At 31.5% G+C, this 14,021-nt stretch overlaps 1 protein-coding gene and 1 long non-coding RNA gene across 2 annotated transcripts; both read right to left on the reverse strand.

Annotated features, from left to right (window-relative positions):
- Nucleotides 1–3,783: 3,783 nt before the first annotated feature.
- LOC126879526 (uncharacterized) lies at nucleotides 3,784–5,570 on the reverse strand. The gene is made up of 3 exons (XR_007696104.1): nucleotides 5,305–5,570; nucleotides 4,816–5,217; nucleotides 3,784–4,105 (listed from the first exon to the last, which is right to left on the reverse strand). It is a non-coding gene; the product is annotated as an uncharacterized LOC126879526 (long non-coding RNA).
- Nucleotides 5,571–9,488: 3,918 nt separating this feature from the next.
- LOC126880721 (uncharacterized) lies at nucleotides 9,489–10,494 on the reverse strand. The gene is made up of 2 exons (XM_050644769.1): nucleotides 9,613–10,494; nucleotides 9,489–9,500 (listed from the first exon to the last, which is right to left on the reverse strand). The coding sequence occupies exons 1-2, from the start codon at nucleotides 10,492–10,494 to the stop codon at nucleotides 9,489–9,491; spliced, it is 894 nt and encodes a 297-aa protein (XP_050500726.1).
- Nucleotides 10,495–14,021: the final 3,527 nt, after the last annotated feature.

The raw sequence follows: 14,021 nt of genomic DNA on the forward strand, positions 1-14,021 counted from the left end.
ATAAGAGACCTGAAATGCTAATAGATCTAAGTGCCAGTTTTTACAAATATCCTTTTATTGTTGCTAAGTGTTCTATGTCCCTATGTCAATGCACTGCTAAAAGATCTGTTGGAATTTTTTGTAGGCGTTTGGAGAATGTTTGGCACATAGATCTTTTAGCAGTGCAGTGGCATAGGGACATAGACCACTTAGCAACAATAAAAGGATATAAAAATAAAAATGTATACCATTTTTATTCAGTTGCAAAGCGAAGACAAAACAATCTTATTTTTCACTTAGAATAAGGAGCGCAGTCCAACACTCTGAATCGACGATGTTCGACACTTATTGGAGTCTCATCGGAGAGACGTAGGCCTGCTGCTCCATACTCGAAGTGACCAGCCATGAAAGCTTACCCCCACATTGCAACTGAGGTATATGGATTAGGTGACTAGCGTCATCTGGCAATTGAAAGGTAAAGTTTTCAATCCTAATAGCAACATTTATGATATTGAAAAATATTAAAAATATTACTAAAAGATTTTTAAAATGAAAACTTATTGATCCATTTCCCTGGTGACACCTCCAAGGCTTCTACAATATGCAAACCAGATGGATGCTGCAGTGAAGACAAAGGGGAAGGACTTCTACACTATGCAATTCACAACCCCCGTCTGCAGCTTGGTAAGGTTCCAACGGAAAATGGACCTAGGTCCGGAAAATGGACCAATAACTTTTCATTTTAAAAATCTTTTAGTAATATTTTTAATATTTTTCAATATTATAAATGTTGCTATTAGGATTGAAAACTCTACCTTTCAATTGCCAGATGACCTTAGTCACCTAATCCATACACGTCAGTTGCAATGTGGGGGTAAGCTTTCATGGTTGGTCACTTCGAGTATGGAGCAGCAGGCCTACGTCTCTCCGATGAGACTCCAATAAGAGTCGAAAATCGTCGATTCAGAGTGCTGGACTGCGCTCCGTATTCTAAGTGAAAAATAAAATTGTTTTGCCTTCGCATTGCAACTGAATAAAAATGGTATACATTTTTATTTTTATATTATATTAGTATTACTCCTATAGAGTAACTAGGTCCATTTTCCGTTGGAACTTTACCAAGCTGCAGACGGGGGTTGTGAATTGCATTGTGTAGAATTCCTTCACCTTTGTCTTCACTGCAGCATCCATCTGGCTTGCATATTGTAGAAGCCTTGGAGGTGTCACCAGGGAAATGGACCAATAAATTTTCATTTTAAAAATCTTTTAATAATGTTTTTAATATTATTCAATACTATAAATGTTGCTATTAGGATTGAAAATTTACCTTCCAATAAAAGGATATTTGTAAAAAGTGACACTTAAATCTATTAGCATTTCAGGTCTTCAATGTCTCTACTTTTATATTAAGTATATTTGTGTTTGTCACCATGTTCTTTCACGAGTATTTTTCTTTTTATTAACTGAATAATGCATAGGTATTAATAAGCTGCTGCAGCAACGTCAATCTTGCAGATACGGATTTAAGGCAATTATATTGATGGAACGTCAAAATGTTCGCTACGAAGTGCGGAAAGATGTTCGGTTCGTTGCTTATCTTCGAGACCCCCGTGCAACAACGTCACGAACTTCGATGTCCCCGACGAGGTTCGATAATACTGCATTCGGAGCATGTCTGTACTCGCACCTTTATATTTGTTTTTATATTATAAGTTCTTTTCTCTCCGATATTTTCAACTCATTATTTTCTAAATTAACTTGCTTTTCTGTTAAAAATTTTAAATGGCACATGTATACAGGGTGAGGCAGATAACTGGCCTATTAGAAATATCTCGAGAACTAAAGGCAACAGAATCATGAAAATTGGAATAAGGGGGTTTTGAAGGATGATCTATTAAATGAAAATATTTTCATCTCTTTGCAACTTCCGGTTATACCGGAAGTTGCTTATAACTTCGTTTTTTTAAATGGGACACCCTGTATATTTTTACATTTTTGGATTCTCTTCGATGTCTTCTTTCTTAAAATATAAGGTTTTGTAATATTATACAGGGTATTTTAAAAGATAATTACGTTTTTTTATTAATTTCGTAGCAACATTCACACCCTGTAGAATTGTAGTAGTTTAACATCTAAAACTCTACTTACGTTCAAATGATTTTTAATATACTCTACTATTGTTAAGAATCATTAGTATAGCTAAATTTTTAATTTTAGTATACAGGGTTGGTCGAAACTCGGAATGAGTATTTTCTGAGTTTTCTTAAATGGAACACCCTGTATTTTAGTATTGTAATGAAATGATATTTTATGGTACTTTTTTATTTCTTAAGCATTCCCTATACCTAACTGCTTTAATTTGTGCTTAATTGTTAATCGCACCAACAATCTTAACTAAGAAGGTATTTCGATAGCTAAACCATTATTGGTAATTTTAAGGACCAGTCTGGATTAATATGTATTTATTTCGGAAAAATTATTTGGGATTGAGTATTTTCACGGCCAACCTAATAAAATTTTACGTATTTTTTGTTGCAATTAATGTTTAGCTTGAATCACCAATAACTCACTCACAAATTAAAGCAGTTAGGTATAGGGAATGCTTAAGAAATAAAAAAGTACTATAAAATATCATTTCACTACAATACAAAAATACAGGGTGTTCCATTTAAAAAAACTCAGAAAATACTCATTCCGAGTTTCGACCAACCCTGTATACTAAAATTAAAAATTTAGCTATACTAATGATTCTTAACAATAGTAGAGTATATTAAAAATCATTTGAACGTAAGTAGAGTTTTAGATGTCAAACTACTACAATTCTACAGGGTGTGAATGTTGCTACGAAATTAATAAAAAAACGTAATTATCTTTTAAAATACCCTGTATAATATTACAAAACCTTATATTTTAAGAAAGAAGACATCGAAGAGAATCCAAAAATGTAAAAATATACAGGGTGTCCCATTTAAAAAAACGAAGTTATAAGCAACTTCCGGTATAACCGGAAGTTGCAAAGATGAAAATATTTTCATTTAATAGATCATCCTTCAAAACCCCTTTATTCCAATTTTCATGATTCTGTTGCCTTTAGTTCTCGAGATATTTCTAATAGGCCAGTTATCTGCCTCACCCTATATAATAATATGTATGTTTTTAGTTTTACACCAATTTTTCTTTCCGCATTTGGAATATTGATAATCTCGCTATGAGAGCTAAATAGTCCATATATTCTAGAGTCTAGGCATTGATGTAATGTAGGTTTATTATTGACCCCTTAATGCACAATTTTTTAGAAAAAGACCGGCAAAAAAAAATAAATTTATTTTTAATGTAAAAAGCGATCCTAGTGCGCCGGTCACTTGTACTTACTTGCATTTATCCGATTACTGAAATAATCGTCAAGAAACTCACTGAACGATTACAATTTTTGTTAGAATAATCGGAAGGACGATGCGATGAACGATCATTTTTTTGTTGGAACGTATTTTGTTTACTGCGCAGGAGCGTGATATATATATATATATATGTATATATATATATATATATATATATATATATATATATATATATATATATATATATATTGTCATGATTTTAAATAGTTATTATGATTTTTTAAGATACTCAAACCATAGAATAGTTAAAAATAATAGATAATTTAGTAATTTTAATAAAGCCCAAAGTATATGGATAATTTTTTTTATTATTGCCACTTTTGAGGGGTATCGTTGATTGGAAGGTTGAGAAGAATGAGAATTATAAAAAGAACTAAAGTTAGGAGAGCACTTAGTAATAATTAAATAGTTATAAGATGGTTTTATTTAAGTGTATAAAGGTAGAATTACATAAGAAATCAAAATAGGTAATCCTATATCAAAGATGATATTTCAATGACATATAAATTAGAAATTAGTAAATAGAATATATAATAATTTGAATTTTGAGTTTTACCAGAGAATTACTTCTATTTGTATCATACAATAGCCTTATTTGTTCGTAAGAATCATCAAAAGGTTCCATGTTTCCAAAAGTCACTTCGAAAGGAACTTCGTTAAGGTGATACATCTTGCATCATTTAGCTGCATGTATAGATTTGTGAAATTATGTTGAAATAGACATTAATCTAAAATTTGAGAACAATAGTTAGTTCAATATTAATAGTATTAGTATAAATTTTAAAGAAAAATGTGGAAAATAGTTCAATAGAATCATAGCTTTGACAAGTGTCGAAACTATAGGTCAAATTAACGTATAAGAATGATATTTTGAGGAAATGGCTTATGCATATTCAATTGCTGATTTATTTTGTGTAAATTGAAAGTTATTTCAATCCTTTGTATGTAGTAATTGTGTAAATATTTGAATTTTAATATGTGAGTGAAAGTGATAAAGAAACTAAAAATGAAGTGTCGGACGTTGAAGTGAACCCTAATAGAACTTTAATAAGGGCACCTAGCAAGAAGGAAATTATATCAAAATGAACTAGAAAGTTTAATCTATTCAAATCCCAGATTAGATTATACCCAAAGATTAGGATAGAATCACAATTTGGGTTCATATTTCCAAAATTTTCATCAAAATTATTATTTTGATGAAATGTCAAATTTATTGGAATTTTTTGATTGGTGAATTCAAATTTTCATAGCAAGGATTGTTATTAATAATTAATTTCCATTGGCTGTGAAGGGACGCCAAGCCAAAAGGAATCCATTTTAGAGAGACTTCTGCAGGCTTTTGAACAAGCAACACCTGTTTATAAGGAGCTCCGCAATTTTTTGAGAAAAATGCGTTAAATCGTAAAAATTTTAAATTAAAAACTTTTATTCTACTAACCTGTATAAATAATCTTCATGGTGAAGAAAAAATTTTCAAAAATGACCCTCAACTTTATAAGAAAAGTGAAAAAGTATTCCGATGCGGGTATCTACCATGTTTAGAACATTGTTCCAGTGAAAGAGAAGTAGTTGGTTTCTTCTTGGATCCGAAGAGACTTCATAGCAGTTTGGTTTATCTTCATATTACATCGTGAAAGGTTGTACTGAACAGTTTATATTTTTAATTGATCATGATCTAAAGTCAATGTTTTTCATTTTCTAGCTTTAGTATAACAAATTTTGAATATTCAAGATAATTTTGGGTTATCTTCGACTTAATTTTTTGTCAAATACTTTTATTTTTTTATATAGTTAAATTCATTGCATCGTATTTCTTCCTTCAGACTTTCGACTAGATAACCTAAAATAAATAATTTAGCGTTAGATAGATCAGCAAATATTTCAAGTTGATATCATATTGATCTGATCTATATTATTGTATAATTACCTTGTATTTTTGATGTTGCATAACAAAGCCTTTATTTTCAATATATTTCCAAATTCGTGTACAATATTCGACAGTCTTTTGTTATTTATCAACCACTTCATATAGCTGTATTTTTGTGTCGTTTGTTTAGTTGATATTTCAGAAATCTTTTCTCACACCTCCACAGATAGGAGATCTCATGCAGAATTCACTTTATAACTGAGCTAGTAAGGTAAGTGATTAATAGATGGCGCCGGGCAAAATCAATATTAAAATCAATTATTAAATCAGTATATATTTAAAAAAATTCTATAATAAATAAATTCTATAATAAATATATTTTAAAAAATATAATTAAATTAAAATTAAAAAAATATAATAAATAAAAATAAATAAACATAATTCTATAATTAAATAAAAATATAATAAATAAATAAAAAAATAATAAATTCTATAATAAATATAAAAAAAAAAATAATTCTATAATTAAATTAAATAAATTAAATAAAATAATTAATAATAAAAATAAATAAAATAAAATAACTTCTATAATATTTGGCCCCACGAAATATATAATAATTGGCACAACCAAAAATAAAATAAATTATTATTATTATTAAATATATAATAATATATATATATATATATGTATATATATATATATATATATATATATATATATATATATATATATATATATATATATATATATATATATATATATATATATATCGATGGTATAGTGCACAAATGTGGTAAGTGTAGAATTATTGAGACAATCTTTATTTAGCACTTTATTACAATTATATTTCCAAGCGACAATCCATATTATTAACCTAATTTCTACCCCCATCTTGACATCCTGTCGTTCTCCCCAAAGAGGTTCTCTCTCATGTACTGACTACGTTTCTGAAGGAAACGTATAAGTGGTTGCATACTGAGCTGACTCTACATTCTCCTCTTTTTAAATGAGGTAAGCCACAGAGCTCTCTATGAGAATTCCAGGACCCCAGCAAATATAGAATGAATACATAACATAACATAATATACATAACTTAACAACTATAGTCGGACAAGTAAATTGGCTTTTTAATGTTCCTTTTAGGCCTCAATAACAGATCAGGTTCCTGTACAGGTAAGTGTTCACTTTGGACATCACTTTTATTTGGTGAAGCATCGACTCCACAACTCTGACTCCCATGTATAGTCTCTAAAGTATCAGAGGAATTATTTATATTCTCATTCTCCTTTTCTTTGTGGGAGAAGCCTGGAGTTGCTAAGTCGCTGCCGTCAACAAATTTCTTAGGAACTAACTGGTTACTGGTATCAGGAGTATAGTAAGGTGCCTGGACCAAATGCCATCTGTTACGTCTGAATTGACCACTATTAGTTTGAACAACATAAGAGCGTGGTTCTTCACAAATTTCAATTACCTTTCCATATTGCCTAATATCAATAATCCAGACAGAATCGCCCACATATAAAGGTTGCATATCCTTGGCTCGGTGTCTACTATTATAATTATCTGCTTGTTTTTCCTTATTTTCCCTTTCTCTTAATGACACTCCCCCCTTAACAACCGATTGTTCCAAATTTAATGACAACTGTGGTAGATTAGTTCTTAATTTTCTAGAGAAAAACAGCTCTGCTGGTGAAAGTCCACACCTTAAAGGTGTAGCCCTATAGGCTAAGAGCGCTAAAAATATATCTTCACTATTCTTTTTGATTAGTTCTTTAGCAGTCTTAACTGCCCGTTCAACTAATCCATTGCTCTGTGCAAAGTATGGGCTACTAGTTACATGAATAAAATTATAATTTGAAGCAAATTTCTTAAATAATGTTGAAAATTGTGGTCCATTGTCACTACGCACAATATTGGGAATACCATATCTAGAGAATAAACCTTTCAAGTGATTTATAATAACAATTTCAGTCATGGAACTGAGCTCAAATATTTCAAAATATCTGGAGTAGTAGTCCACGACAATCAAGAACCATTTATCCAGTTTAAAAAGATCTAGCGCTATCTTTTCCCAAGGTCGTGTACATGATTCTTCTTTGTAAAAAGTTTCTTTTATATTTTCACGATTTTCCACACAATTGGGACAATTTCTAATCATTTTTTCTATTTGAGAAGACAGCCCGATCCACCACACTGTAGATTTAGCCCTGTCCCTGCACTTGACTACCCCCAGATGACCTGTGTGAATATATTCTAGACATTTAAGTTGTAAAGCTGCTGGTATAATAATTCGAGAACTTTTTAATAACAAATTTTCACAAAATGATATATCATATCTGAATTGAAAATATGGCAAAACATGCACAGGAATCTTAGACTTTTCTGGCCATGAAGTCAACGTATATTGTTTTATTATTTGTAAAACAGGGTCATTGCTTTGTTCCTCGATTATTTGCTTTATAAACCGATCTTTTATGGGTAAATTACGGATTACCGATTTAACATACCCCTCGACTTCAATACCTGTCAACTCATCATTACTAGGTACAGAATTTTTTATGGGACTTCGACTTAGTGCGTCTGACACAACCAACTGTTTTCCTGGGATGTAAACTACTTTATAATTGTAACGCATTAATCTCATCCGAAACCGCTGCAACCTAGGAGATAATTCATCCACATTTTTCGTCTGTAAAATTTGAACAAGGGGTTTTGAGTCTGTTTCAAAAATCAAATCTTTGATCCCTGTTATATAATCAGCAAACTTTTCAGCTGCCCACGTAATTGCCAGGGCTTCTTTTTCTATCTGCGCGTATCGACCCTCTACTTGACTTAATAATCGAGATGAAAATGCCACTATTTCGCGAGATTTATCTAGATTTTCTTGCATCAGACAAGTTCCTATGCCAAAACAACTAGAGTCTGAATTTACAACAATAGTTTTGTTCGCATCAAAATATGATAAATTTGGGGAACTTTCTAAACATTTTTTTTAGAGTATTTAGAGCTTGAATTTGAGCAGGTCCCCATAAGAATACTGAGTCCTTTTTTAGAAGAGATGTTAAAGGTTCTAAAATTTCAGATTTGTTTTTAATATATTTACCCGCAAAATTAATCATACCTAATAATCTTAAAAGTTCTGTTTTATTTTCTGGTTCTGGGAATTCTCTAATTGCTCTGACCCGTTCAGGATCTATTTTAACCCCAGAAGTAGTGATGATATGCCCCAAGTACTTGACTGACTTAGCAGCAATGACACATTTGTTTTTATTAAGGGTTATACCTTCACTGTGTAATTTTATTAGAACTTGGTTTAAAATTTCGTCATGTTCTTTGACTGAACTAGCATGGATTAAAATATCATCCATATAAAAGACTACCCCTTTCATACCTGAAAGAATCTTAGAAAACCTAAGTGCAAAATATTCTGGAGAACATGAAATTCCAAAGGGAAGACGTGTAAAAAAGTATCGACCAAATGGTGTGATGAATGTAGTTAGCAATTGGCTTTCTGGTTTCAGTTTAATTTGGAAGTAACCACTAGTTGTGTCGAGCTTAGAAAATATTATTGAATTTTTCAGTTGAGCCAAAGTATGCTCTATTTTTGGAAGTGGGAAATAAGCTCTTAATACACTTTGGTTAAGTTTTGTGTAATCTCCGCACAACCTAACAGAGTCACCCTTTGGTACACAAACAATAGGACTTACCCACCTGGTATGTTCTTCAATTGGTTTTATTATACCCAACTGAAGTAGACGGTCTAACTCAACTTTTAACTTGGGCATGAGTGGTAATGGAACTACTCGTGGTACTGACTGAGCAAATGGCTGAACATTAGATTTTAGCTCAAGTTTCATTTCTGTTTTAAATTCCCCAATATCATCAAATATTCCTTGAAATGACTCAGCTATCGTTTCTAATGAGTACTTGCTAGCACTGTAGGTCTCTGATTCTGCCCCAAATGCATTTATATTTTTAGATACTAAGTTATTAATATAACGTGAACTATTTTTATTAATATTAAGCATTTTTAATTTTATAATTCCAGGCCGACCAAGGATAGGCACCTTTAGATTTTTTACAACATATAAAGATTCTGAACACATATTGTCATTATAAGTCAAATTAACATCGATTTTACCCTCAATTTCTAGTTTTTTATTATCAGGGCCCCCTATGGACTCCTGGCAAACATACATTTTATTTTTGTAGAAATCAGACAACATATTTCTAGAGACACAACTTACATCAGCACCTGTATCAACAAGAAAAGGCATAACATATTTATTGTCAACTAAAACTTTTGCAAACCACTGATCTTTATCATTAGTGTAAATGTGTCCTAGATGAAAATCAAAGTTATTTACCTGTAAGTTTTCCATTTCATTTTCTATTCCTACCTCACTTTCAGCACAGTTTTGACCTTCAACTACTCTTACATTCCTGCCGGATCTACATTTAGCTTGCCAATGTCCTTTCTTTCCACATAATCGACAACGACTATCTTTTGCTGGACATCTTTCTCGGCTGTTGCAGCTTGGTACACTACAGTATGTACATTTGTAGTTTTTGTTGGATTTCCCCTGTGTGTTCTGTTGTCCATATTTATTTGGTTCTGCTTGTGATTGTGACCAGTAGTTACCTCTGTGTGCATTGACCGTAGCTACTTCTTGTACTCGTTCTTGCCTAAGAATCCTGTTTTGAGAATTCTGCAGCTCGGCTTGACGTACTGTTAATACAGCTTCCCCTAATGTTAGGTTCTTTTGGAGCTGTAACCTCTCACTTACTTTTACATCTAAAACTCCTACTACTATGCGGTCTCTTATTAACTCATCTTTTAGAGCCCCATAACTACAATGCTCTGCCAGGCTATGAAGTGCAGTGATATATGCATCCACCGACTCCCCTGGCTGTTGACTACGTGTGTTGAACTTGAATCGTTCAAATATTACGTTCTTTTGGGGTATAAAATGAGCGTCAAACTTCTCGATAATAATACTATATACTTGCTGTGCGGGTGTTAGATTAAATTGAGTTATAATTTCCTCTGCTTCTGCCCCCATTAGATACACTAGCATATCAATTTTTTCAGCTTCTGGTTTGTTTATAAAACCACTAACCGACATATATCTTTCTAACCTCTTTTTCCACTGATTCCATGATCCTGGAAGGGAGAAATTAAACTCAGAAGGAGCTGATACTGTTGCCATGTTGGCAAGCACATGGCTTCCTGCTTGATTCTCTGCCATCCCTGGAATTATTTAACTCTATTTCTGCTCTTCGAAGAAGGTTCTACTTGCCAAATATTCCTCGGAGTATTTGCAAGTTCGCTGCCACCATGTAGAATTATTGAGACAATCTTTATTTAGCACTTTATTACAATTATATTTCCAAGCGACAATCCATATTATTAACCTAACTTCTACCCCCATCTTGACATCCTGTCGTTCTCCCCAAAGAGGTTCTCTCTCAAGTACTGACTACGTTTCTGAAGGAAACGTATAAGTGGTTGCATACTGAGCTGACTCTACAGTAAGTACAACTTTTTTAGAAAATTGATAAGTACACATAGTACATTATTTTGACCCAAAGTTTATTGTGCACAAATGTGGTAAGCAAATAATGAAACGTGTAAGAAATACAAGTTTACATAATGTGGTAACTGCTAAAAATAAGAAAAATTAAATAAGCCAAATGTTGTATGTGCACTTACCACAAATGGTTTCTCTTCACTGTTCTAATATTATGATACTTCTGATGATGAATAAATATTTGTATTCATTCTTTTTGCGAATTAAACAATTTTTTCCTTGAAATTTGTTATTTAATTTCATTTAGAAGCTTGTAGTATATACCTGTCAAATGGGGTATGTACAATATAAGAAAAGTACATAGTGGTACAAAGTGGTAAGTACATACCTATAACTTTCAAATGGCTGTACTGTAAAATGTTAGTTTTTGCACTTACCACAATTGTGCACTATGCCATCGATATATATATATATATATATATATATATATATATATATATATATATATATATATATATATATATATATATATATATATATATATAAAAAGAAATTTAATCTTTGCAGATAAGTTAAATAGTAAACTCTTAAATATTGGGGAAACCTGCAAGAAAGACTCTAATGAGTATCAATTGTTTCGCCGAACGTTTTCGCCAAAGAGAATTAATTTGGCTTCTTCAGGGCTGAAAGAGAAGAAATTATAATTAGCTACCATATATTACCTCTGGAGATCTTACCGTAACTTAGAATTGTAGAGTTAGGATGTTATAAAAAACTTAGCTAGTAACAACATAGTGGTTTTTTTTTGTTACTGTTAGAAAAAAGTTACTGTTAAAAATGTATGGTAGCTGTGAACTTGAGACGCAAAAGTGTACCCAAGGGTAACCGAAAAAACCCAATGCAACTACATTTTGAAGGAATTAATTCTTTGAGTTGTCGGCAATAACTAAATTTTTGATTGTTAAAAAGTTCACAAGTGAGGTTCTGTTTTGCCAGAACGCATGCGCTGACATGTCAAAGTAGTTCTTATGATTCTTTATAATGTCGTTAAGGTTCATTGGTGTAACAAGATGAAATTAATTACCAGTTTAGGGTAATATTATTATTTAGATTTTTCTTATTAAAAAATTGTTTTATATATTATATTGTTCATGTGATGTTATTGCCGACATTTAGTTATTGCCGACAACTCAAAGAATTAATTCCTTCAAAATGTAGTTGCATTGGGTTTTTTCGGTTACCCTTGGGTACACTTTTGCGTCTCAAGTTCACAGCTACCATACATTTTTAACAGTAACTTTTTTCTAACAGTAACAAAAAAAAACCACTATGTTGTTACTAGCTAAGTTTTTTATAACATCCTAACTCTACAATTCTAAGTTACGGTAAGATCTCCAGTGTTTTTTAATAGGTAATATATGGTAGCTAATTATAATTTCTTCTCTTTCAGCCCTGAAGAAGCCAAATTAATTCTCTTTGGCGAAAACTTTCGGCGAAACAATTGATACTCATTAGAGTCTTTCTTGCAGGTTTCCCCAATATTTAAGAGTTTACTATATATATATATATATATATATATATATATATATATATATATATATATATATATATATATATATATCGAAAAATGGGCGAATCAGAATATGAATACGCAAAGTCAGAAAGCGGCTCTCAAGGCAGAGATAAGTTGTAAGTGATAAGAAAAAGGGTAATTAACTCGAGTGCGCTAAACTGATCAAACTGTACACACTCGATTTACTTCGAGCGGCGTTGTACATTATGTTACTATAATTTTTCACACTCAAATGCATTCGAGAATTGAAAATAATAATGTGAAAACAAAAAAAACAATCGTTTTATTGATATTTATCATTTACATATGGTAACATAAAAAAATTATAGTAACATAATGTACAACGCCGCTCGGATTAACTCGAGTGTGCACAGTTTGGCCAGTTTAGCGCACTCGAGTTAACTCGAGTGTGCTTAAGGGGTTAATATTATCTTTATAAATAGTGTTTCCTTTAACGTTTTCTTGTAATAAATATTGTAAAATACGAATTTTGCGCACAAATGTATAGAAAATATATACACCAAATATTGGAATATATTATTAATTTTGAGTACACCACACTGCAGCATCTTCAGATTTAAATTGTACTTAATATCATGAAACATACTATATGACATGTGTAAATAAATCCAGTAAAAATATATGTAGTTTGAATTTATTTATTTGATATTCAGGGTGTTTGGTAAAGAATGGACCATGCTTAACCTTAGATTCCTGAGCTTAAAATAGGTCGATTTAAGCGAACTTACCTTAGTACGAAGGTTCATAATAACCGAAATACAGGGTGTCACAGTTAAACTTTTATTTTGTTTATTCTTGAATATTTCCTAACAGGCATAGGATAACAACACTAAAGCGGGGGTTTTTTGGGATGAGAAATCTAAATTCGCCACCAAAAATGATGTATCACCTAGGCCACGCCACATACGTCTTACAGCGCTCATTTAATACGTTCAATTTTTTTTATCCCCCACTCCTCATACTTTTTGAATCAAAACTTTTATTCTCTTAATATTTTTACTTAAAAAAGGTATACTACATTTATCTCGCTAAACTTAAACATTTTCGAGATAAACGCATTTTAAATATGCGAGGCAACATAAGTTCTTGCATATCATTGTAGATACACCCGAAAAATAACTTAAAACCAAAAAAATTGTGCCAGTTCTCATATTTATGCCATTGCATCGCAAATTCCATTTGAAAATTTTTATGGTTTTAAATTATTTTTCGGGTGTAGCTACAATGATATTATGCAAAAAATTATGTTGCCTCGCAGTTTTAAAATGATTTTATCTCGAAAACGGTTGAGTTTAGCGAGATGAATATAGTATACCTTTTTTAAATAAAAATATCAAGAGAATAAAACTTTTGATTCAAAAAGTATGTAGAGTGGGGGATAAAAAAATTGAATGTTTTAAATGAGCGCTGAAAGATGTATGTGGCGCTCTCTGGATAATACATCATTTTTGTGGCGAATTTAGATTTCTCATCCCAAAAAACCCCGCTTACCAAATTTCGTGTTATTATCCCATGCCTGTCAGGAAATATTCAAGAATAAATAAAATAAAAGTTTAACTTTGACACCCTGTATTTCAGTTATTATCAACTTTCGTACTAAGGTAAGTTAGCTTAAATCGACCTATTATAAGCTCAGGAATCTAAGGTTAAG

The sequence above is a fragment of the Diabrotica virgifera genome, chromosome 2, assembly GCF_917563875.1.
Source record: "Diabrotica virgifera virgifera chromosome 2, PGI_DIABVI_V3a".
In the NCBI taxonomy this organism is placed as follows: Eukaryota; Metazoa; Arthropoda; class Insecta; order Coleoptera; family Chrysomelidae; genus Diabrotica; species Diabrotica virgifera.

Bases quoted from the DNA above. Each gene is read 5' to 3' on its own strand.
- LOC126880721 (XM_050644769.1), bottom strand. From the start codon at position 10,494: ATGGCAGAGAATCAAGCAGGAAGCCATGTGCTTGCCAACATGGCAACA.